At 35.1% G+C, this 24,543-nt stretch overlaps 1 protein-coding gene across 1 annotated transcript in view; it reads right to left on the minus strand.

Annotated features, from left to right (window-relative positions):
• Positions 1-338: 338 nt before the first annotated feature.
• LOC129748418 (homeobox protein six1b) overlaps positions 339-24,543 on the minus strand; it is a 113,252-nt gene continuing 89,047 nt past the window's right edge. The window contains exons 5-6 of the mRNA XM_055743038.1: positions 19,264-19,319; positions 339-1,156 (exon numbers count right to left, since the gene is read on the minus strand). Coding sequence (XP_055599013.1) covers positions 664-1,156; positions 19,264-19,319 — 549 coding nt within the window. The 3' untranslated portion in view covers positions 339-663. The remainder of the gene's footprint in view (positions 1,157-19,263; positions 19,320-24,543) is intronic.

Raw genomic sequence — 24,543 nt, forward strand, 5'->3', positions numbered from 1 at the left:
AGCGGTCGTATTCACGCCCAAAATTCACGTAGAATTCGTCTTTGTCATCACCGTTACTTCCGAGGTTAGGACTGGCTGACGGGATTTTATTCCTTCCAAATTACTTGCAATTTATTAATACCATAGGAGTTCTTGATAAGAACGGAATTTTCATAAACAATGAATAATCTTTAACAAGCCGAATCTTGAAAGTGAATTACTATTACGGAACTTCAAATGTTTTAATCATCATGCTTGGGATTGTTTTCATTTAAACATCCTTGGGGCCGATTTTCTTTCCGAATAAAAAAGGAAATGTATGACTTTTTTTAATATTTAATTGATAAATGAGAGTCGAATTTTGATTATATTATTGCATAATAGAAAGTCCAACGACTCCTTACACTACACTATCCTAGTAAAAATCAGATCAATCCTATCGTAATGTACAAAATCTATGCGTGAATTGGACAGTTAGACTTAATTTTAAAAACATTTTCAAGTGCTAGTATTAAGTTTAGATTGCGCATCAACTTGTTTGAATTTAAGCTAAATTTGAAGTACATTTACTTTCAATCTTTCTTTTCCTAAAAACAAAGTTTCTGTTTCCATATTTGTTTTTTTTTCCTGGACACGGAACCATCACTTGAGGAAATCTTATCCCGTTCCGAGTTCAGCCTAAAATCATAAGTGTTGATATTCGCTCATGTCGTAGATCGGCATCGATCCCATCACGTTAGTCCGATCCCAGAGATGCGAGTAGGCCGCCGTCAGGGAACTGGACGACAGCTGTCCCAGGCTGGGTTTTCCGTTTCCGGTCGAAATGTTCATCAGATTGCTGTTCCGCGCGCTCAGCGGCTGCGGATGATGATGATGGTGGTGATGGTGATGATCGACTCCTAGCGCGCCCAAACCCGATTCCGTGCCACCTCCTCCGGGACCGCCACCTGCTCCTCCACCTCCGGCGGCTGACAGGGAAAGGGTACCTGCTCCCAAGCCCCCCAGACCCATACCGGAAGCAGCCGATCCGAGGTGCATGCCTTGTGCTCCGACTCCTCCAGGGCCTCCCAAACCTGGCGGAGGACCTACACTGTTGGAACCGCCCATCGACAGACTGGGGCCGTCCATGTCCGAATCGCTCGACGAATCCAGGTGCTGCTTGTCCGATTCACCGGTGCTGGAAGAGAATAAAGAAGAACAAAATATTAGCAACGTATTGATTATCTTGTATATCTCCGTACTAAGGCCGCAGCAGTTTACGAAGCGTAAGGCCGTTTCAACTAGCTAATCGGATCCAGAATTACGCCAGAAACGAACCAATGTACCGAATGATGGCATTTTACAACGCAAACGTCGTTATTATTCAACTAAGCATGACCAGAGAACAGTGCTCTTTTACAAATTAACAAAAAGTGTAGTTATTAAGTGTCATTTATATTATAGAACTAGCTGACCCGGTGTGCTTTGCTACACCTTCCAAAAATAAATGTAATTTGTTAAAATTTATTCAAATTTAGATTTTTGTAAGCATTTTTTTAAATCAAACCTCTTCATAGTTCAGAATCAACAACTTTGAAATGAGAGCTGCAGCTGGAGTTCCGAATTGCGATTCAAGGATGGTATATATTATTTACTGAAACTTGATCTCCAAATTTGTTTTTCAAGATCTGAAATTTGTACTCTGTTTTTGAAGCTTCATAATGACTAAAATAATGTCAAAATTTATGGATTTTCCACCTTTTTCCCAAAGTGGGAAGTTACGAACTTCCATGAAACAATTTAGCAAATCTTTTTTTGAGTAATGCCAAATATCCGTACGCAAAAAGCTCTTTATCTTATGCCATATTCGTTTTCATTCTGGTGGTGCACCGGTAGTGCACCAAGTGCTGTCAAAGCGTTTTTTTTATATGAAGTTGACAGCAGTTGGTGCACAACCATCTTTCCACCAGATGAAAACGAATATGGCATTAAACTTACATGGGAACTCCCTTATCTTTTCCGATTTTGTTCCCCACTGCTTGAAGAAGGTAGGCTGATTTACCCGGCTCGAGTTTACATAAATTTCCAAATTATTGCATATTATACTTTATGGAGATAGAATTTTGAAAACCGATCAAAAGCGAGAATCGGGGCAGTTTTTTGAGTATATTCCTAATATTCTGTTTTATGCGCACTTCCAGCTCCTAATTAAAAAAATGTTTCGTCATATGTCAAACTCGTGGTCATGAGACATTACAGCTTGAAGTTTTCCCAAACAGCAATTGACATGGTATGAAAATTATCGATTTTATACAGTGTAAGTTTTTTTTTACTAAATTTATTAAACCAAAAAATATGAATATTTGAAAAAAAAATATCAGTTGCATCACTAAATAAATTCTTAGTGTTTTTTATTCTCTCTTTGAAAGTCAAATATTCAAAAACGATGGCAAAACAAATTTCTAAGTAAACTTTTGTCCCGTATATTTGGGCAAGTGCAAACGCAAAGCTTATTTTCAGATGCGTCAGAGTAAAGGCTTTAAAATGGATTTAATACGTATTTCTGATTGTATGTTCTATCAAGTTTCATTGAAATATCTGCAGTATTCCTGCAGTATAAATTTCTGTTTGTTACTCCACTTTTATCGAATGCTGTTCAAAGCAAAGGCCTTTCATTTACAAAGACATTTAAGAAATTTAAATATCCGCTTCAATTTCAACATTCGGAGTAGGTACTCCTTTTGGTCTCCAACATATTGAATCATTTTGAGATGAATTTCTTGAAAGTTCGATTTTTGACCATGCCCCATCGTGTAAGTTGACAAGAAGGATTTTTTTTTTCAACACTTCAAGGGTATAATAAAAAATTCTCACAAACATTTTGCTTCCAGTTGAATATCAGTTCTAAAGTCACATTTTTCAAAAAAGAAGCGGATCAAAAGTCTCTTTTATGCAGCCATGTAACACAAAAACATATTTCATGTTAAGTACGTACTTGAATTGGTATGTAAGCAAAAAGTACGATGTTCTTTTTTCAGAATTATTTTAAATTAAAAGCTCTCATTTTCATTTCTAAGTTCGTTTCAGTGGTGTATTTGGGCCGAGGTAACAATTTCTAGAAGAAAACATTTTTTTTTATTTTTTTGTAACAGAGAAAAATTGAACGTTTGAACCTGTTCTAGTGCTCCGTGGATGAAAAATCTTTCGGAAAATGAATTCCCTCACTTTTGGTCTACAAAAATCAGTTTATTTCTCTGATACCATTCACTTATGCACAGGACTGACGTGTGCATCTAATTTAAAGAAAAGGCTCTTGATCAGTTCATGTGTCGGATCGGATTTTTTGATCTTTTTTAAATTTAAATGGCGCTTGATTAAACTTCAGTTAAGTACATTTTTACATGTTCAACCAAATGTTTCCGATCTACCTCTGTAGAAAACATCTTATTCATATTTCTGATATCAATATGATTCAAAAATAACCCTGTAGGCGAAATGGGTTGAAAAATTGTATGTAAATTCTTTACTTTCTGTTTTTTTTTTTCAATTGTCCGCAAAGAGTTATACCATTATTTCATTAGCATCAGAACTAAATTTATATTTTTTAGATAACCAATACTACCTACATTAACGCGAACTAAATATGGAAGTATTTTTGCAAATCTTTCAATTGGTTAAGATTCGATTGATAAAATACCAATCGGTGTCACATCTAGGCGTCATTTATTTCCACGTGCTGTGTACAATTAAGCAAGAAAAAACACATCTAGGTTGCATATCGCCCCCACGTGCATAAGAAATAAAGGTAGGTACTCTGTTGAGAAACAGGCGCCTAATTGTTAAATTTTTCCAGCGATTTGGTTACTACCCACTTGCGACGACGTTTGCTTGATCATAGAGACATAAAACAAACCCCTCAAAGAAAAGAGAATCTCTAAAAAATGGATGCCATGACTTTTTAATTTCAGATTTTGGCAAAAAAAATGTAGATGTTATATTCGATCGGCAGAATGTCAATCTGGGTCACATCTAGGCGTCATTCATAACCATGTGCTGTACAAATGAGTAGAAATAAAATCACATCAAGGCTTCATATCGCCACCCCTTGCATTGAAAATATGCTTGGTTGAGAAATACGCGCCAAAATATTCCCACTGATCAGTATGCTATGCCATGGTTACTATCCTCTCACGACGTATGTTCGCGACGCCTCGACCATGGAGACGAAAAACAAACCGCCCAAAGGAAAAAAAACCCGAGAAAATGGATGTCATGACTTTAATTTGTTTCGAAAAAATAGAAATTTTGTATGGGAGCACCCCCTCCCTTAAGTCGGATGGGGTTGTAACTATTATAGAAACCATCTCCGGCCCCAAAAACCCTCAGATGCCAACTTTCACGATGATCGGTTCAGTAGTTTCCGAGTCTATAGGGAACAGATAGACAGACAAACAATCATTTTTATATATATAGACTAGCTGACTCGGTGTGCTTTGCTACACCTTCTAGAAATTATTGAAATTTGTGGTTCCTAGATATTTAACTTTTCATTTATTTGCACAAAATTCTAAATTCAATTTCAATATCATTAAAATGTTTTTTTCAGAAGAAAATTGCAACTTTTTTCTTTTTGAAATCTTTATTAATTTTATTTATTATTAAATCCGTGTTTTAATCCTTCGCTGTCCCTCTATTTGTAGAGAGGGTCTCAAACTATCCTAGATAAATTTTCTATAACAAAATAACACCATTGGACACTCATTTTACCTTTTCGTTCTCGAATTATTATACAAATTGTGAGAGTAGCCCCTCCATCATTCCTTTAACCCTAATGGAAGGAATGGAATCTCATAGCATCAGAAAAACACTTCTTGTATACCAATACGATTCTATATCATATATGGCGTCATTCTCGATAAGCTCTCGAGCTATTCAAAAAATAAGTGATCCTCTCTCCACTTTATATCTCCCCTCTGGCAGGAGAAGGGGGTCTCAAACCATCGAAGCAACATTACCCGTAAATACACAAATATGCTTCCATGCAAATTTGGTTCCACTTTCACGATAAGTTATCAAAATTTAAAAAAAAATGTATGAGTGACCCTCTTCCCATAATACCGTTCCACTGAATGAAGAGAGGGGTGCTAAACCACCGAAAAAACATTTCTTGTACTCGAATACGCACCCATGCCAAATTTGGTTTCGTTTGCTTTATTAACTGTCGCGTTGTGCCATAAAATTAGTATTGAAGCCCCTCTTGCTGCCCTACCTGGAAGGAGGGGATCAAGATCATGCCCAATTCTGATCCATTTGCTCGATTGTTAGATTGTGCCCATGTCATATTTGGTTCCATTTGTTACAAACCAAATTTCGTTTCATTTGCTGGGTAAGTTCCCGAGTGATGTAAGAATTGTATGGAAGCACCCTTCTCCCTTAAGATCTCGAAACTTGAAGAACGGAGGGTTCTCAAAATATCATAGAAACATTTCTCGTAATCTAATACCTTCCCACACCAAATTTGGTTCCATTTGCTTGATTAGCTATCCAATTATGCAGAAAATTGTAAAGGAGCACCCTCCACCCCCCCCCCCCCCCCCCCCACTTTCTATCTCCTCACTGGAAGAAGGAAAGGGTAGTAAATATTTATAGAACTATTTATCGTACCCAAATAAACTTCCAAGCCAAATTTGGTTTAATTTGATCAAATAGTTTTTAAGTTATGCAATTGGAAACGTATGAAAGCCTCCTCCTTCCTTTGTGTATCTTCACTGGAAGGAGGAAGGGGTCTGAAATAATCGTAGAACCATTTTCGTATTTCCCAACCCTCCCATGCCACATTTGGTTCCATTAGCTTGATTAGTTCTAAAGTTATGTACAAAATTGTAAGGTAGGCCCCCTCCCTCATTCCCATCTCCTCACTGGAAGGAGAGACGGGCACCAAATATTTTTAGAAACATTCGTCGTACCAAATATCCTCCCATGCCAAATTTGATACCATTTGCTTGATTGGTTTTCGAGTTATGCAAAAAATTGTCTTTTATTTGGGAGCCCCCCCCCCCCCCCTCCTTCATGAGAAAGGGAGGGGTCTCAGACCATAATAGGAACCTTCCCCGGCCTCCAATACCCCACCCTGCCAACTTTCACGCAAATCGGTTTAGTAGTTTTCGAGTCTATAGGGAACAGACAGACAGACAGACAGACAGACAGACAGACAGACAGACAGACAGACAGACAGACAGACAGACAGACAGACAGACAGACAGAAATCCATTTTCATATATATAGATAAGATAAAGGGCTGAAGCCTAGGATCTATTCAATAAAACTAAAAACTAAAACTAAAGCCTATATCTTTTGTTGAGATACTGAAAATCCAGTGCAAAGCCGAATTTAGGTATTACAACCCAAGTAACCAAAAGTTCCATAAAACAGGCTCTTAAAAGCTTACTCAGCTTTGTTTAACGAATGAATAGCACTCTACTCAGCCTCAAATTTAAGTTCTTATCGATACTTCTAAATTCCATAATAGAAGCTGAGTAGAAGGCTATTCAGCCTCCACATGAGACCTCGAAAAAAAAAATTAAAAAAGACAAATTCGTTGCTTGCTATGGTTTTTTATACTTTTTAATATTAATCTGATGTTGCTTTAACTGTAATTGAGTTTCATACTTACTTTAAAAATTTGTATGCTTGGAGATTTGAACCTGAACCAGCGAGGTGAAAACTGAACACGCTACCTCTGTACCATGGCCAATGCTTAGATTGCTGTTATTTTAAACATCAATATGAAATAAACTTGGAATTATCGACTTTTCAAAGCAGGCGATAATAAAAAATGTAAACATTCGTACTTGATCACCAAAGGATGTTTCAACTTTTTCCAAAACAAACTAGGAGGAATTGAAATTGAACGTGAGTATTTTTATGTTTTAAGTTGTTTTTTGTGATTAATTTTCTTTCTATCTGTTTTCTGTTTTAGTTTAAAAAATGGAGAGCGCTTAATTCCTCATCAAGAGTTCTCCCAACCACGATAATGAAAATTTGCGGACCTTGTTCCACTATAAAAAATGCATACAGAAATTTCGAACCCTGCTTATCCTATTAAAGAATAAATTGCCGCGCTAGTTGCAAGAGGCTACCGTCGATACAAGCCGGTAATTACGTTGCTCCAGGTGCAAGAAGAAAAATCGAATTGTAAACGAAAAGGTGTGTTTTTTCGGTTAGTTAAATATGAATATTCTTTAAAATGCAAAACAATGTGAAAAATATATAAGATTTATGTCATTTTTCCATTTTGACTAAAATAGTTGATTTATTTGTGGGTTTTATTCGTTGTTCTTGTAGAGGCGAACCAGCTAAAGGCTGAAAGTCTCTCTAATAAAGACAAAAAAAAATCGTTGCTCGTACATTCGAAGTTCTGATATTCTGTTTTTCACTCTTGCGAAAAATCTTAACGCTAACGTTTGTATTGAAGTTCTATAGAAGCTACTCATGGAACCAAAAAGTTCGTAACAAGCTCTGTTTGAAACCAAACAGTTTGTAAGAAGTTCTGCATTGAACCAACAAATTCATAAGAAGTTCGTAACGAAGCACGATAAGCCAAATTGAATTCTGGATTTTTTAAGGTACTTGGAACGCACAAAAATGTTCTATGCTACTTGTTTAGACTTTTTATGTTCGATCAGAAGTCCAAATCAATCACCTATTTTCATTTATCTTGAGTACCTTTTACTCAGCCAAATGTGAACTTCTAATGCACAGGATTAAGTATCTATGTGACTTTTGGTTACTTGGGAATAGTCTTAGAAAATGCAGATTGTTAAAAAGTTAGAAAAACAGCTACCCTTGAATACCCGTCAAGAATTATATGTCTTGTGTTTTATTAGTCTAAAGATGCCAAAATTTCACAAATTACGTCAACTTTCTAATTCACTTTTCAAAAAATGTCTACTGCGTCTGGAACAGCTTTGGGGGATGATTCATTAAAAAGTACGATTTTCATACCACTTTTTACATTTTTTGTGTCCATGATCTTAGAAAATATTTCCATATGTGCAACATTCAGCTTTTTCCCGAAGCATGTTTTTTCGTTTTTTTTTTCTTAGATTTTTAATAATTTTAAAATAAATGATTGTAGCTGGATATTGTCTGAGAATCGTATTTGAGTCACGTTACAAGTTTTCCAAAAACTATTGAATTCGTAAAAATCGGTAGAAAAACAAAAGAGTTTTTGCGGAAAAAGTTTTAGGGGTCCTTTGACCCCCGGTGGTAAGAATATGTACATTTGTCGGTATGTTTAGTGTTGAAATATCGTCAATACTCTGCGCCTTCACAGTTTTCCACCAAAAGTATGATCAAATCATGATCACAAAACATATGTTGAACAGTGAGTTCCTCGAGCACGTGTTACACGGCGTGCTACACAGTGACAGTATGTTCGATGTTGCCAGTTCGTGTGTAAGTGTGAGTTACCGAACAAAGTAAACACCCCTCATCCCTGCAGACGCAGGGAGGACTTCTCTTTCACTCTTTCTGAACATGTGCGCTTCCCCACCTCTAATAACCGAACGACGGCGTCGGTCACTCACCCTCCTAACTATTTGGTCTTAGATCCCGACCGGGCCGGTGAAACATAGGATTGCCGTCGGGATGTTGATGTTGGTTGGTTTTGTTGGTTGCTCTAAGTTGTGCCGTCCGTCGAGTTGAACAACGAGCAAATGCAAAAAAACAACCGAACCGTATGGTACACTCGATCCATTCAGTCGATTTAATGGGATATCAAGTGACACCCGAGATGTACACTCGAGCCGACAACTTCCCGCCGCTGCGGCGAGCTAGGTTCGACGCTCTTTGGGATCCAGGAGGGGTAGGCCGGGGTAGATTGGAGACGAAAAGCTACAGGCAGGAGGACGATGGATTGGTGGAAGCATAAAATCATCGAGGTTTGAGCAAGCTAGCTGCAGCAGAGGGGCACACACAGACACCCTGGAAGTGATCGTTACGTTGTTGGGAGGCATTGGGGGGTGGTGGGTGGGCGGTTTTGTTGAGTGGAATTCAGAAATAATGGAGGAAACGACATAAAGAGACATGGTTTGTTGATGTTTATTTTGATCCAGACGAATTGGGCCCGAGAGTATCGAGAAGCTATAGATAAAACCGGTGTGTGGCACAAACATGCTGATCCGCTAATCGCTAATAACCCAAGTAACACCAATTATTTTATAAGACTCCTCAAGCTTCTTATGAAACCAAAACTCGTTCTATAAGTCTGTTATAAAACTTTTAATGTTACTTGGGTAAGCACGATAACTTCTGGTTAATAAATTATCGCTATATTTTTGATGACGTAGCAGATCAAAAAAGTTCCGTTTACTAAAAAGTAAAAAAATGGAGTTAAAAAAAACTGAATCTGAAATCTAAATTTTTTATGCATATTCCTTGTACCATGGGCGCATTTCTTCCATACAATTGTTCAGCTAGAACTACTCGTTATGTTGGCAAAAAGACTAACTTGCCGGTTTTCTTTTTTTGTTTTTTGTGGCCAGTCTAGATTTGGCGCGCTGATGATGTTGTTGGCCTCCCTGTATTTCCCCACAATTGTTTGACAGAGCAAAATGAGAGGAGGGAGACAAAAAAAGAACAGCTCTCCTTCCTAGTTTTGTTGAGGTCCTTCTTCGTTTAGGCCGCCGAATTTGAGGGTTGGTGTTGAACAGGAATTTTCTTCCTTTTTCCCCGAAGAAGGGCAGCATAACGGCGCACACAGGGGTAAATGAACCTAATAAGCGATCAAAATTATTTGCGGACAAACGGTAAACGATAGACATTTGATGTCTTCGCAACATTTTTATATTTTTTGATGATCTATCAAATTCTTGAAAGAAAAAAGTGATTTTTTCACCTGGAAGGGAGATAAAAAAATTATTTCTTGAAATAATTAGTTTAGCGTCTTGATGTCTTCACAAAAGTTGTAGATCTTATTATTTTAAGCAGCTTTGTTGAAGACATCATAAAGATCGCATGAAATTCAAAAAAGTTACGAGCATTTAAAAAATAACGAGAATTTTAACAAGTAATTTTGAGTTTTTATTTAATATCTTTTTAAGTACACGATTTACAAACTTGGTATATTTGAGAAAGTTGTTCAAATTGTTAAAACACACAATTTTGTAGAACATTTCAAATACATATTTCAACTAAGAAAGGAGATATACTGCAAAATATCCAAAATAATGCCTTTTTTCAGTAAGTTATAACCTTAAGAGTTCGGACGAGTTCGGATAATTTTTTGAGTGGATTTTGTTGGTCAAGTTATTGGCTTTCCATTGATATATAAATTAAACATTAGTTTTGAATAGATTTTCTGCAAACTAGCAATCAATAATGAGCTTTTTCCTTTAGAACACTTAAAATTCGAAGAAAAAAAACCTCAATTTTTCCTGTTTTTAGAGGAAAAAGCTCATTTTTGATTGCTTGTTTGAACAAAATCTATTCAAAACTTATGTTTAATTTATATATCAATGGAAAGCCAATAACTTGACCATCAAAACCCACTCAAAAAATTATCCGAACTCGTCCGAACTCTTAAGGTTATAACTTACTGAAAAAATGCATTATTTTGGATATTTTGCAGTATATCTCCTTTCTTAATTGAAATATGTATTTGAAATGTTCTACAAAATTGTGTGTTTTAACAATTTGAACAACTTTCTCAAATATACCAAGTTTGTAAATCGTGTACTTAAAAAGATATTAAATAAAAACTCAAAATTACTTGTTAAAATTCTCGTTATTTTTTAAATGCTCGTAACTTTTTTGAATTTCATGCGATCTTTATGATGTCTCCAACAAAGTTGCTTAAAATAATAAGATCTACAACTTTTGTGAAGACATCAAGACACTAAACTAATTATTTCAAGAAATAATTTTTTTGTCTCCCTTCCAGATGAAAAAATCACTTTTTTCTTTCAAGAATTTGATAGATCATCAAAAAATATAAAAATGTTGCGAAGACATCAAATGTCTATCGTTTACCGTTTGTCCGCAAATAATTTTGATCGCTTATTAGGTTCATTTACCCCTGTGTGCGGCGTTCCATCACGGCTTAAAAACCGTATCGAAACATGGGCGAAGACAACGTGATGGAGGTTGATGAGTGGTAGCATACTTTCTTTATTGTTGAGTTTGTTTTATGAGGGTGGAGTAGCACAACTTTATTCCTTGCTATGAATGTGCGAAGAGGGTGATTCAATTGAGGAGATATCTATCTGGGGGAAGCAAATTAAATAACAATTCCCACAAAGTGAACATTAGCGCTCCCCCTTGATTCTTGAGCAAAATAAATTGCGAAAGGTGGTTTATTTTATTAACAGTGGCATTAAAGATTGCTGATAACAATCGCAGGCGTGTAACGTTATGAGATTATTATGATTTTCGGTATTATCTTATGGCGACCGTCAAAAAAATATTTGATCAATTTGTGTATTCGATTTTTTTTCTATGGAATATGATGTAAATTGGTGGTTTAACTGGCTTCCACAATTCTTTTGCCGGTATTGTGTTTTCAAATTTCCTTCGATACTAAAGGAGGCATAGAATCATACAAAACGACCTTCTATGGTAGACTTAGTCTATTTGGGATCATTTTTTATTTTCTTAAACCCTGGGAACTAAAAAGCTTTGTTTTGGTTCGAAACGGATCCATAATTTTTTGCAGAATTTTTAAGTAACGTTTACATAAGATAATTTGAACTTTTAGGTTTGTATGGCAAAATTGAATATTTTGTTTCGAAAAATCCACATAATTTTTGTTTCTTCTGTTAAACCGAGCTTACTTATGTTTGTTGTTTGGTTGTGTTTGTTGTTGGGGCATGCCTTTAGGCACATAAGATACGAAGTTACGGTCTTCGAAAAAGTAGTTCAGCCGAAATTTTCCATCGAATTTATAAATAGGATCAAAAACCATTAGCAGTCTCAGTTCCATAGAAGAAACAAAAATAATGTTGACTCTTCAGAACATAATATTTAATTTTGCCATACAAACATAATAGTTCAAATTTACTCATGTAGACGTTAACTAAAAGTTCTGCAAAAAAAAGACGAATGATTAAAAAAACAAGGCTTTTAAGTCCTCAGTGTATGAGAAATTAAAAAATGATCTCAAATGGACTCAGTCTTGCTATGGCCTTGAATATTTACTGGCAACGTTATGCATATTTTTAATGAGACTCCGGAGGTTTATAGGGGATGAGGGGGTACAACCAAACCAAAATCTTCAATATCCATTATTTGGTTGTTAACATAAAAAGGTGTCTTTTTTTTGGACCTTTAAAAAAGAAAATTAGGCATCTCTGAAAATTTGCCGCATTATAGAGAAAACTCTCCCCTATCCAATGTTCAGGTAAAAAATCGATTGGGAGGTCTAGAATAATTTTTTTACACATTTGAAAACTTTCACTAATAATTGCTCCTTAAAAAATCAAATTTTACATTATTGAGCTTAGATGTGTTACGAATTCTCTCAAAAATAAAGAATTACTTCGGACAAAAAAATCAGTACACATAAATAGAATACTTAAATATAATACATAAATCATAATTCCAAAATAAATTTCAGATCAATTCATCAGTTATCCAATTATTAAAAATTGTTGAGCGAAATGATAAAAATTGTTAATTTTTAATCATCAATCTATCGAGGGGTTTTTCGGCATGCAGTCTTGTTTTAGGAAAAAAAATTACGTATTGATACGCTTCCAACATTTCTATTCACATGAGATCTTTTTCAGTAACTGAAGAATTTAACTGAAACAAAAATGTTTATTTAGTTGGTCCTGCCTGTAACATTTCATGTTTTAAGTAAAAAAATTCCATTTTCTAATAAGAGTCGACTCGGCTGGTCATGTATAGCTGTCTTTTGAACTGTTTTCCGAATAATTTAAGTTAATTCGTTTTTTCAGTCGAATTTTCTATCACAATATTTTTTAATAATCTTGGTTAACATATTTTTTCATCATTTTAAATCGAAGAATTTATTAAAAAATTCCGCTTTCATAAATAGAATTTGAAAAAATATTTAATCAAGATTTGAAATGTAAATGATTATAAAAATAATCAAATCCATTTTTAACTTCAGAGAATTCAAAACATAATTGATTGATGATTGATTTTAATTTTGATAAAAAGAAAAAAATATTTAATTTAATTTCAAGTGATCTAAGTAAGAAATATTTTTTTTTTTTAATTCGTTCTCTCCTAGTTATCGAAATGAAAGGCGAACAATGCTCATTTTTGAAGATCACAATACTAACTTTTTATATTTATAATAAAACATGTTCAATTCATCATTAAAGGCTAATATTGATTGATCAAAAAAAAACTGAAAACATAAAAATTAGAAATTTCAAGTTTTGTTGTAAATTTTGAAAATACAAACTTTATACTTATTTAATTAAAATTGCGCATTAAAATTTAACTCTGATGTTGCTACTTTGAATAATTTTTAGAACTTTTCATAGATAAAATCACGAACGATAGAAAACAGAAGATTCAAAATAATAAAATTTAGAAAAACTTTAATAAATTTTCAAGCGCAAATTTCATACATTTAAAATTTCAAAGCTCTGAATATTTGTTTGCCGTCAATTGAAAAGTTGGGTCCTGAAGATGATAAATGGTACATCAATATTTATCTAATTGAAAATTTAGAAGAAGATTATTTTTTTAAAAATAAAAATAGAATTGAAGAACAAAGACATACTTGTTGTAAAAAAATCCAAAATTTAAACAGAAGGACTTTGAAACTTGATGAATTGATTGCTGAGTTATGAAGTGAATTTTTTTTCAACATTTGAGAGTAAAAAAATTATTTATTTTATATTTAATTTTAAAATTCTTTTGATACTCTGGGAAACAGCATTTACGGTGCCTATTTTTTAATGACTGATTTTGATGAATTCATCGAAGAATAATTTTTAGACATAGATATTCTGATATCAGAGAAACAATGATTAAAAACGTAAAATGCTACAATTTTTAGAAAGTTCAAATGATATCACTGCAAGTTTTATCGCCTTGACGAAAGAAAGTATTAAAAAAAAGGTTTAAATTCATTGAACAAATTTGTTGATGATGGCCATTTGATTTGAATTTTACTTTCTAAAATCGTCAAAATTCCCATGTTTTACAGAATTGCGAAACGGAAACCAGAAGAAAACTGCTTCAAAATTTTTCACAGTAGTCTAAATTACTTACAGTTTTCTGGAAAGTTAGTCATTGATTCAAAATAAGGTTGCACGATTGCCTGGTTTTATCCGGGTTTTCTCGGATATTTATAACAAAATTTAAAAAAGTTCGGTCCGGCTCGGTTGCCCGATATCATTGAAAAAAATCCCGATTTAGCCTGCATTTATTTAATTTGCCTGGATATTGTCCGGATGTTTGGTCGTTTTTATAATACAAAAATTTCTTATATCTAGCACTGTCCAAAGTTTTTTTTGTTACATTGTTATCCACTTGAAATGGCTCAGATTATCGATTAGGAGTCAAATTTTTTTGTTCACGATTCATTATTGGATAGAATAAGGAGGAGAAGAGGAAAAAGCAGGGGACTGAGATAAACGAAGAAGAATCATCGTCAATTATCAAACACATATTGGGCAGCCAATGATGGAATTTGAGGAAATTTGTGGCAATTTGTGAGGGAAAGTGAGAAGGTTTGAGTTAAAATGAGAGAAACCAGTGTTCAGAGAGAGAAAAAATGTGCGAATTGTTGCAAATTGTTGCAATGTAAGAGGCAATTGTGGAATTTCGATCATTACCATTCCAAATGCAAAGAATTCTCTCACTTATGCAAACCCTTGGGAAAAAGATATTTAACGTGAAAATTGATAGATTTAAGATAAAAGTATATTTCGAACATGTAAAACCTTTGTTTCTTAAGAAATTGTTATGTAGTTTTTTCAAAGAAGTGCCCAAATTTCGTAAACGAACCTATTTTCAATAGTTATTTAAAAAAAACAAAATATATTTAAAAAAAATCATTGAATATTCAGAATCAGAGCATCAACCAAAATAAGCTCACAAATTCTTTGCACCTCGGAAAAAGTTTTGTTGCCCTGCGCAGTTATGATTCTTGAAGCTGAACATTTAGAAGAACAAGAGTCGCAAAATGAAATAGGACTGAAATTGATTTTTTGAAGAATGTTTCAATTCAGCAAAATTTTGGTTAAAATCATTAACAATTTTTATAATAAATTTTTTTTTGTTCATTGACTGCCGTTGGTAGAAATCACCTGTTTCATAGCTTCCATCTTGTTGATGTGTTAAAATAGAATTTGGTGTATAAATTTTGAAGTTAAAATGGTTGGTTTAAAATAATGAACTTATTTAGTTACACTTTTCAAGATTTTCAAGATAACACTCCCACGAATTGTCCCGCCTTTACTCTACACTAGCTAACTATACATGAGAAACTGAGAAAGAGAATTCTCATGGATAGCTTTTCATCAACATGCCCTCTAGCCTAAAATTTCAACACCTATCAAGCTTTCTCCTATTGGCGCACTAATCCACCCTTCTTTCAAATTTCTATAAAATATAAAATTCTCTCTGGCTTTTCATTCCGCCGAACATGCCATTAAAATTATAATCATAAAAATTACGGCGATTAAAACCATATAACAATCTTGCATCTTATTCAACTCGGAAGGTTTGTTAATTTTGGTTCTGCATTTCATCAGTAGGGAAGAATAAGGATATTTGATTCCTGAGGATACTGGATTCCTAAGCTATATCTCGAAACTGAAATGTCTTACACAGATCAAATGTTCTAGAAAAATTAGCCAAATAGAACAAAACAACAAACATGTTACCTTAAAAAATTAAAAGTTTAATACTTTCAGTTATTGCACATTGTTTGAAAAGTTCAACAAAATGTGACTTTAAGATCTTTTTTTATATTTTTAAAATGTTTCCCACACGAAAAAAATATGATTAAATCATTTATTCCAATATGTCAATCGTTAGAGTATAATATGAACTTATTAATGCCATATTTTCAAAACAATAGTGAACGCTCAATTTTTTAAGAATTTTTTTTTTCCAAAATGTATATTAGGGTTTTTTTTTTCCTCTGAATAGATGTTGGTTATTGCTAAGCACGAAATTCTTAAAATTTATACAATCCAATAATTTCCAGATAAAATGGCCTAAAAAAAAGCTTTTATCTGAAAATTAGAAGATAGCGCCTTTTAGTATGTAATGAAAATAGGCTAGTACACAAATCTTTTTTTGTGTGGCACTTATAAACTATCAAATTAAAACTAATATAACCAGAAAAGTCAATAGAACTTTTATCTTTAAATTTTCCATGATTTTTACCAAAGCTTAGGGCAACTGGATTAAAGGATCAAGTCTCCTTTGAAAAAGGATCAACTCTCCTTAAACTTCCAAATTATCACAATTTATTTAGTCCCTCGAAAACACTTCTAGTTCATCTACGAGTTCATGTATCCATCTAACTTTTACAGCATATAAACTTGAAATTACACGCTGTCAGAAAATGCTAAAGACGGCAATATGCAATTTTTGTTTTCAAAAGATATGATGAAAATAGGAAAAGGGGATCAAGTATCCCCATTCTCCCCTACTTATGTTCAAACAAAAGGAATACCGGGTGACCATAAGCGGCCTTGGTCACAGTACGGCGAATTACAACATACTCTAATCAACAAAAACACCACAAAAATTCATGTGTGTGTTGGACGTCTGCACGTGTGATGTAATGTATGAATATGTGTATAGTTTGAGCGCCCCTGTACACCTTTCATTTCAAAGGATGCTCATTCTGCCCCAGGGGGTTCTTAACACGCCTCACACAGTGTCTCATTTTCAGCTTTTGGCACAAATTTTTTAAACGCATTTTTCAACGTTTCTATCAACTTTTAAAATTGAAAACCTGATACGAAATGAACTTCTTTAGCGCCTGAAGATGATCCAGCGATGTAATAAACAAATTGTAAGTGTTTGTATGGTTAAGTAAGCGTTTCCTTTAAGGTGCCCAATATTCCCTTATCTCCCCTAATGGCAAAGTTAAGGCAACTAAACATTGTTAATTTATTTTCATCTCATTTGACAAGACACATGCTATGAACGGGCGTTTTCTTCCAATTTGTCGAGCTCTGCAACATTTCTCATTTTGAAATGCCCACTGACTAGTCGAGTAGCGTAAACAACAAGCTATAGTTTCAAGTTTAAAAAACATGTTTTCCGTCGTTCTGTCTCTTCAATTGGTCACCACAATCAGCGCCTTCAACAAACCCAACAAGCGCCATTAAACGAAACAAGGTGATACATTCGCTGTAAATTTAACAAGATTAACGAAAGGCTGTTAAAATCACATACGAATGCGTTGTAAAATTTACGATCTCTACCATCGATCTCGCGTTCCTCCACCTCTCCTTCAAGAGTTTTTTTTCGAGATCCTTTCCAGATAACCTCCAATCCAAGCCAGCAGCAGCAACAGCCCTAAAATCATGTTGAGGAAAAGACATCGCGCGCCTGAACGTTTTCGCTTCTTCTCTCTCTTTCGCACGTCTTCTCTCGACTGGACTCGCGCCCGTGTGAATATCGGGACATCGTCATCCGAGTGTGTAGTCACCTTAAACTGCATTTAGTCGACTAATTTATGGCCGACTCCCCAAAAGTGTTAGCCGATACCTACCCATAGCTCGGAGCCAGGGATCCTCCGTTGGACACTAGTGGTGTTTTACGTGGTTGTGAGAGGTGGTCTCGCTTAAGCTGCCACAGAATTGGTCTGCCGGGTGGCCTCGCTGTGTGTTATCTTATCTGTGGCTGCTCGCGCAGGATGATGAGCCATAAAACATGATCCCTCTGGTAAGGCGTTTTGTTTTTGTTTCGAGCTCACCTCATTTCCCACCTTTCCCGGGCTGGTGACGAACGACTTTGGGAATAAGATCTTGCGCATCTCCATCTTTGTTTCGGATTGGAGGCTCTCTCGGATCCGGCAACCCCGAGTGCTATGGAGAAATCACGGCTTCCGAGCGATAATCAAATTAGGATCCGTTGTTAACTTTATGTTAAAATTTTATTGAGCTTACAACTGTTTTCAGGGGCCACGAAGGGATCGATTTCATCCTCACACTTTCGGGGTGGTCGCAGTTGCAGATATCTTCAATTATGCGTGTAGTCCTGTCTGACACAGCGATCTTGGAAGCCGAGACCGATCGGAGACTTGGTCAGTATTGTTCGGATGATTCCAAATTTGAGAAATGGGCATATTGCAACTATGAAATTACGTGGATTGATTGACTATGGAGAAAAAGGTTTGAGAGCCAATAGTGTATACAAAGCTTTTCCTCGCCTACACCAGCCGTTCCTTAATTCGACCGAGAGCGATAAACTCCTCAGGCTTGATTGCTTTCTGTTAGATTACCAGTAAAGCCTTGAGAGATTTAAGAAACTGCACTTGTTCATCCCAGAAACCATCTAAACAAGACCCAAGCTAAGGTCTATACTTGCTCATTACTTTGTAACTAGATCAGCTTTATCCACACCCGACCAAAAGCTGGAGATCGCCCTTTAAAAAACAGGTAAATTTTGTTTTGCAATAAATCAGTTTTCTTAAGACATTTCAGTCATCGGAACTTTACTCCAAATGTTTTTGGCTACAAACAGCCACCAAATATATTTTTGGTTCAAAACAAAAAATACTATTACAAAGGTAATACTTTTCGCTTGTAAAAAAAACTCATGACACATGACATGCTGTCAGAAATGATTGTTCTTCGTTTGATTTTGAATGCATTACATCTAAGACAAACAAACATGATGAAATTTCCGAAACCTTCCATTGCTATCGCATTAATAAGATTCCGAAACAATTGGGTTGCATCCCAAAGATGTGATATCGGTCCATTTGGGTGAGCTTCCCTCCGAAAAACATACTCCGTCGTCGATTGAGAGTGGGATATCGGCTTAACAATGACACTCAATTAGCACCCGGTAACAAAATTTTCGCCTTCCGAGGGGAGCGAACAGAACCGACAAATGATGTAATGGAATTAAGATCAAAATTTATGAAGTGCCGCTTCACAGGAGATTTTTTTTTATTGCTAAGGGAAATTGGTTTAGCATGGGAAAGGGACACGTGGCCTGACGTTCCTGAGAAAGCTTGCCTTTCAAAGTTCAATTATATGTCACTTTCAGTCTTCAAAAGGTGTATGCTACAATTTTATTGTTGATAGCGAAAATCGATAGCCAACAATGATTCTTAAAAATTATACTTACTCTTTGTGCTCGGCCGCCCGGTCTCTTTGTCGTCGATTTTTAAACCAATTTGAGACCTGTGAAAAAAATAATAAAACGTCAAATTAAAACTTACAAAAAGTGGTTGTACTGTTGTATAAAAAACGGAATTATTGCGTTTTACTCAGCCCAAAATTTAAGTTCTTATTGAAACTTTGAAGTTCCATTACAGATTTAAACGGCATTCTATTCAGCCCACAAGTAAACGTTTAATCAGCGAAAACAAAAAAAATATTCTCCTTACTTTGGTCACCACCAGCCCATGTGGTGCTGCCGGTTTCTCGCCATCCATCTTTATTCTTCCCATCACCTCCCTTAATTGATCTTACTTAATTGCTTTGTTTTTAACTTTTCTCGACACATGCCAGCACGCACGCCTGTTCAGCTACACAATTATTTGATTCGCTTACTCAAGCAATCAAACAACCTAATGGAAAAAATAGTCCTGGTACCAGATTTGAACCCGATCCTCCGAGATGATAGCCAAACCCGCTGCCACGACGCCACACCTAGATGTTGCCTTACCGGCTGCTAAAATTCGAAGTGGTTATAAGCTTCCTAGAATATCTGCAAGAGCAGCCAGCCGCCAGCAGCAAAGACGCATGTTGATTATGACTAACAAACATTGCGAAACTTTTATACTGTGTGGGTGCGTTTGACATGTCACAAAAAAGGCTATTTGAGGAACTTCTTGGAACTTTGAAGTCCACAGAAGGCTATTTGAGACCGAATTTGTAACTTTTATACTGTGTGGATGCGATTGACATGTCACAAAAAAAGCTGTTTGAGGAATTTTTATGAACTTCAAGTCCATAGAAGGCTGTTTGAGGAACCTTTTGTAACGTTCATGCTCACATTCGAGAAAATTCGGTACCAATTTCCTTTGGAACCTTTGTTCAGCGAAATTCGAACTTTGGAGGCACGAGTTTAAGTAGATATTAGACTTTTGGTTGCTTGGGGTGATATCGTTGAAAATTTTGGGTGTTCGGGCATTAGTGAGTGACAGAGAAGCTGAAAAAGGTTTCATATTACGGCTCAATTACTACATATTACAAGAAGTATGTGCATATTTCAAATTAATTGTTTCAGTTTGTTTTCAAACACTTACTTATGTATGTATGTATGTAAGGGTCCCCCATCGGTAGCAAGGTCCTGCCTATGTCTGTGTGGTTGGCCCGAAGGCTTCCACTGCCGATGGTTCGTCGAGAAAAGGCATCCAACCCTCAGAAACATACTATGGTTGGCTACCACTCCGCTAGCAATAGTTTCTTCAGGTTATCCCCAGATGCATTCCCTCTAAAATTATCAAATATACAATATAACAATGAAAATCCCTATCCCCAATGATAATCTGTGGCCGTAAGGACAATTACTTAAGATACCTTGAAAATGTATGTATTTATATATAATGTTAAAAAATATATATTTTTTTGGTTCAGTTATTATTATTTTTAATAAAAGGATACAGATCTGAAAAATAAAAGATGATGAGCACATATAATTTATAAGCATGGGAGCGTTTTATTCTTTTCACTCCATTTTTTGGATAATAGATTTACTGACAACTGATGTGTAATTTTGCAAACTTCATATTCGACACTTTTTAAATGCAACTATATTCCCCAGATGCATTTATTCCCTCTTTGAAATTGATGATTTGATTAAAACTGTGCAGGGGAAAAATAATGGAAAAATGAAATAATAGTAATGTTATAATTCAATTGGATGCATTGAGCTAATACACGAGATCATAATTACATAACAAAATAATCAAATGAATTTAAAAGTAGTAGAATTGAAAATTAGAGTACTTATTGATGTTTATCTGATTGTACCGATAAGATGCTGGCCAAACAAGTAAATTTTCTGATTAAGAATATCTGTTATAGGTACTAATGTATGCTGATAAAAGATTTAAATTGGGTTTATTAGTTGTGTTGCTCCTAAATTGGAAAAGAAGAGCGCAATAAATCAAGATTGGATTCTTTAATTGTTTGTAAATCCAAAAATCAGTAAATAGAAGCTTTTAAAAACTACTATTTTAACTATACCTTCTCCTAACTAATGATTATAGAACCTATCATTAATATCGATTGTCTTTTTGAAAAGACGAACGCTCAATAATTTATATGATCATACATACCAAGATTTAATTATGACTCTACTGAAGAAGTACATTTTTCATAAAAAGTATAAGAAAACAAAAACATATTGATGATTTCTGCTACAACACTACAATTTCGATTCAGATATCACATTAATAACACATAACATCTACACTATTCGGCTATCAAATTTCATAAACGTGACATAAAATAGAAAAAAAAATCGGGCGACTATTTGGCACCAAGTCTATCTAGTATAAATTTGTTAATAAATGTTTCTAAAAATGAACAAAATTTTATTTGGAGAAGGAGAATAAGTCGACTATTATTTTTATTTTTCGAATTCAAAGATGCAATATCAAATTGTAGATTACATAGCTGGAATTTCAATATTAAAATTTAGAAATACATGACAACAGTCCATACTAGACAAAACTCGTAAAAACTTTTCTTAAATTTCCAATACTGAGCATAGAACAAAAAGCATAAAAATATAGGTTAAATAGAATCTCCCAACACAATCTTTTTTTCTGCAGTAATACGACGAATATTCTAACAAAGTTCCGGATGTCCATTTGAACAATTAAAAATAATCTGGTCAGATAGCTTCTACACCTAGTAAGTATTTGTTTAATTGGAAAGTACAAGAATTTCAAGATTTATTGTTAGAAAAGGCAATATGATCATTTGTCTAGATAACAGTCGAAGCGTACACTTGTTCGTTTTTTATTTGAATAAGAATGTTCTATGACTTCTGTTGAACTTTAGAAAAAAAAAAAAAACTGAGAGGTGCATATATCAAACTTTACACCACATATCCTGAAAATTCTAGTTATAAATAAAAGAGAACAAATATACCAAAAAACAACTATGTACTTATCTTACATTTTCAATTTTTTTTTTTTTGACTGGACTGAATCCCTCGATTCTCTTTGCAATCTGTCATAAGCAGTAATAATCGTTAAGTTGTTCGAAAATGATGATAATATTTTGTCTGTCCGCTTAAATTTAAACCACCCATAGTGTAAACGTAACAAGAACGACACCCGCCAATTTGGTGCCCGGTTGAAATGATCTGAAAAAAAAAATCCACGCTTGCTTCGATAGAATCTGGCTGAAGTTTCCACAAGTAAAATCTCCTGTCCTGTCCTGTTCATTCATTCTCTCCTGCTTCGTCGCTCTGAGGTTCCCATGGCCCATGGGCGATGGAATCGAAAAGTTATTCTTTCTCTCCTTGAGAAAAACCCGCAATAGGCGATGGAAGCGCTGCCGAATTTGGGTGATGGTTTTGCATTAGTGCAAGCGGGATGCAGCTAAAATTTCACCCAACTTTTGACAGATCTTACGGGTTTTTCTTAAGGAGAGAAAGAATAACTTTTCGATTCCATCGCCCATACCTATCAAAAGTTGGCTGAAATTTTAGTTGCATCCCGCTTGCACTTATGCAAAACCATCACCCAAATTCGGCCGCGCTTACCAATTGATAGATAATGAAAAAGACAGACAGTATTTTATGCTGTATAGACTAAGCTGTGACAGCACAAGACCAATTGCGTACTCCTTCGCCTACCCTACGCAAAGAACTACATGAGAGAAAAAAATGTCTCGATGCTGCTGATGCTAAGTTAGCGGGAGAGAGATAGCTTTTCACCAGTTCTGTCCACATTGATAAATCGCGAACATGTTGGTTCATGTCTCGATAATTTGAAGATGTTCAAATTTATGTTTCGTAAATAATAAATTTAACTTCAAAATCGTTTACGGAATATTAGACTAGTAATCGAACATATTGAACAAACTACAGAATGCAAAGCAAGCAAAGTAAAAAAAAATCGCATTAGAACGATCTCACCGGTTTGATCCTTTCGTCAGGTATCCATGAGTGCATGCTTCTGCTGAAAAAATTAATCCCTTTCATGGACACATCAATCACACTTAAATAACCCTTTGTTACTATGTTTGTTTCTTCCAAATTCACCACCAATCCACTGAAAAACTTTAAATTTTCCGAATCATTCCACGATAGACTAAACTGAGCACCATATTGTTTTTCACCCCCGCTAGCTGAATCTATCAAACAACTCAAGCTCATTACGAAAAATGGCATTATCGAAATCACTATTTTCATCAAAAATCCAATCAAATAGCATGTGCTCCATCAACTTCACCAAACGATTATCCATTTTCACACAATGAAAGCCGGGACTCTCAAAAATATTTTGCGAAGACCGAATGGACGAGCCACGCGAACAAACGAAACGAACTGGTCGCTGTGACAGCACGATGCAGACTGTTGAGTTTGTTTTCAAACACTTACTTATCTCAATAAATTGAATACTGACTGGAGGAATGAAGTCACTACTGAACATGTATACATTTTTCGTTAAATTTATTACTTGATCTGAGATATGAAGAGGATTTCTCTAAACATTGGTAAATTTGATTTAACTTATGATTATCATAATAATTTTCAGATGAGATTTAAGAAAAAATCAGTTAGAATGGGTTGATTCCAAGGGGCTGAAAGAGAAGGAAATTTCAGAACTGACATTTCAGTACCGCACTGACGTTTTGGTACCAAAATGCCATTGAAATCAAAGGAGAATCAGTCTTAAGCAAGCCTTGCTACAGTTCAGTCGCATTTTACCGTCGCTGCGTGGATTGCTATCGAGTGCTTACGTTACCTAGGATACGACATTGTTATTTTTTTTCCTTATGGTTTCGATTTGATAGTGAAAGACTTTTTCGGAATTGTAATAATTATTAGTGCTTTATTCTACTTGTGATATAATCACATATTTTATCGGACAAAAAGTGTCAAAAAGCCAATAGTGAATGAGTGAAAGTATCGGTGGCGCCATGAAAGGCGTTTCCGCCGGAAGTGGAGAGGCGTCAGCATTGCCTGAATCTTCTCCTCTACCACCTTATATGCGATCGACGTCTTTTGATGGACAAAAGAGATGGCTCCAGCTAAGACGTCCAGGAGACAATGAAAATCGGGACAAACTACCAACAAATCCTTTTTACGTGGCTAATGAAATTGAACGTCAATTGAAACGTGGATCTCTTCGTAAAAGTGTTACGTTGTCTCTGGAAAATGGTGGGCAAAGTTATGCCATTTCAACTTTCAATTTGGGATTGGTGGAAGATTTGAAGA

The sequence above is a fragment of the Uranotaenia lowii genome, chromosome 2 (assembly GCF_029784155.1).
Source record: "Uranotaenia lowii strain MFRU-FL chromosome 2, ASM2978415v1, whole genome shotgun sequence".
NCBI classification, from domain to species: Eukaryota; Metazoa; Arthropoda; class Insecta; order Diptera; family Culicidae; genus Uranotaenia; species Uranotaenia lowii.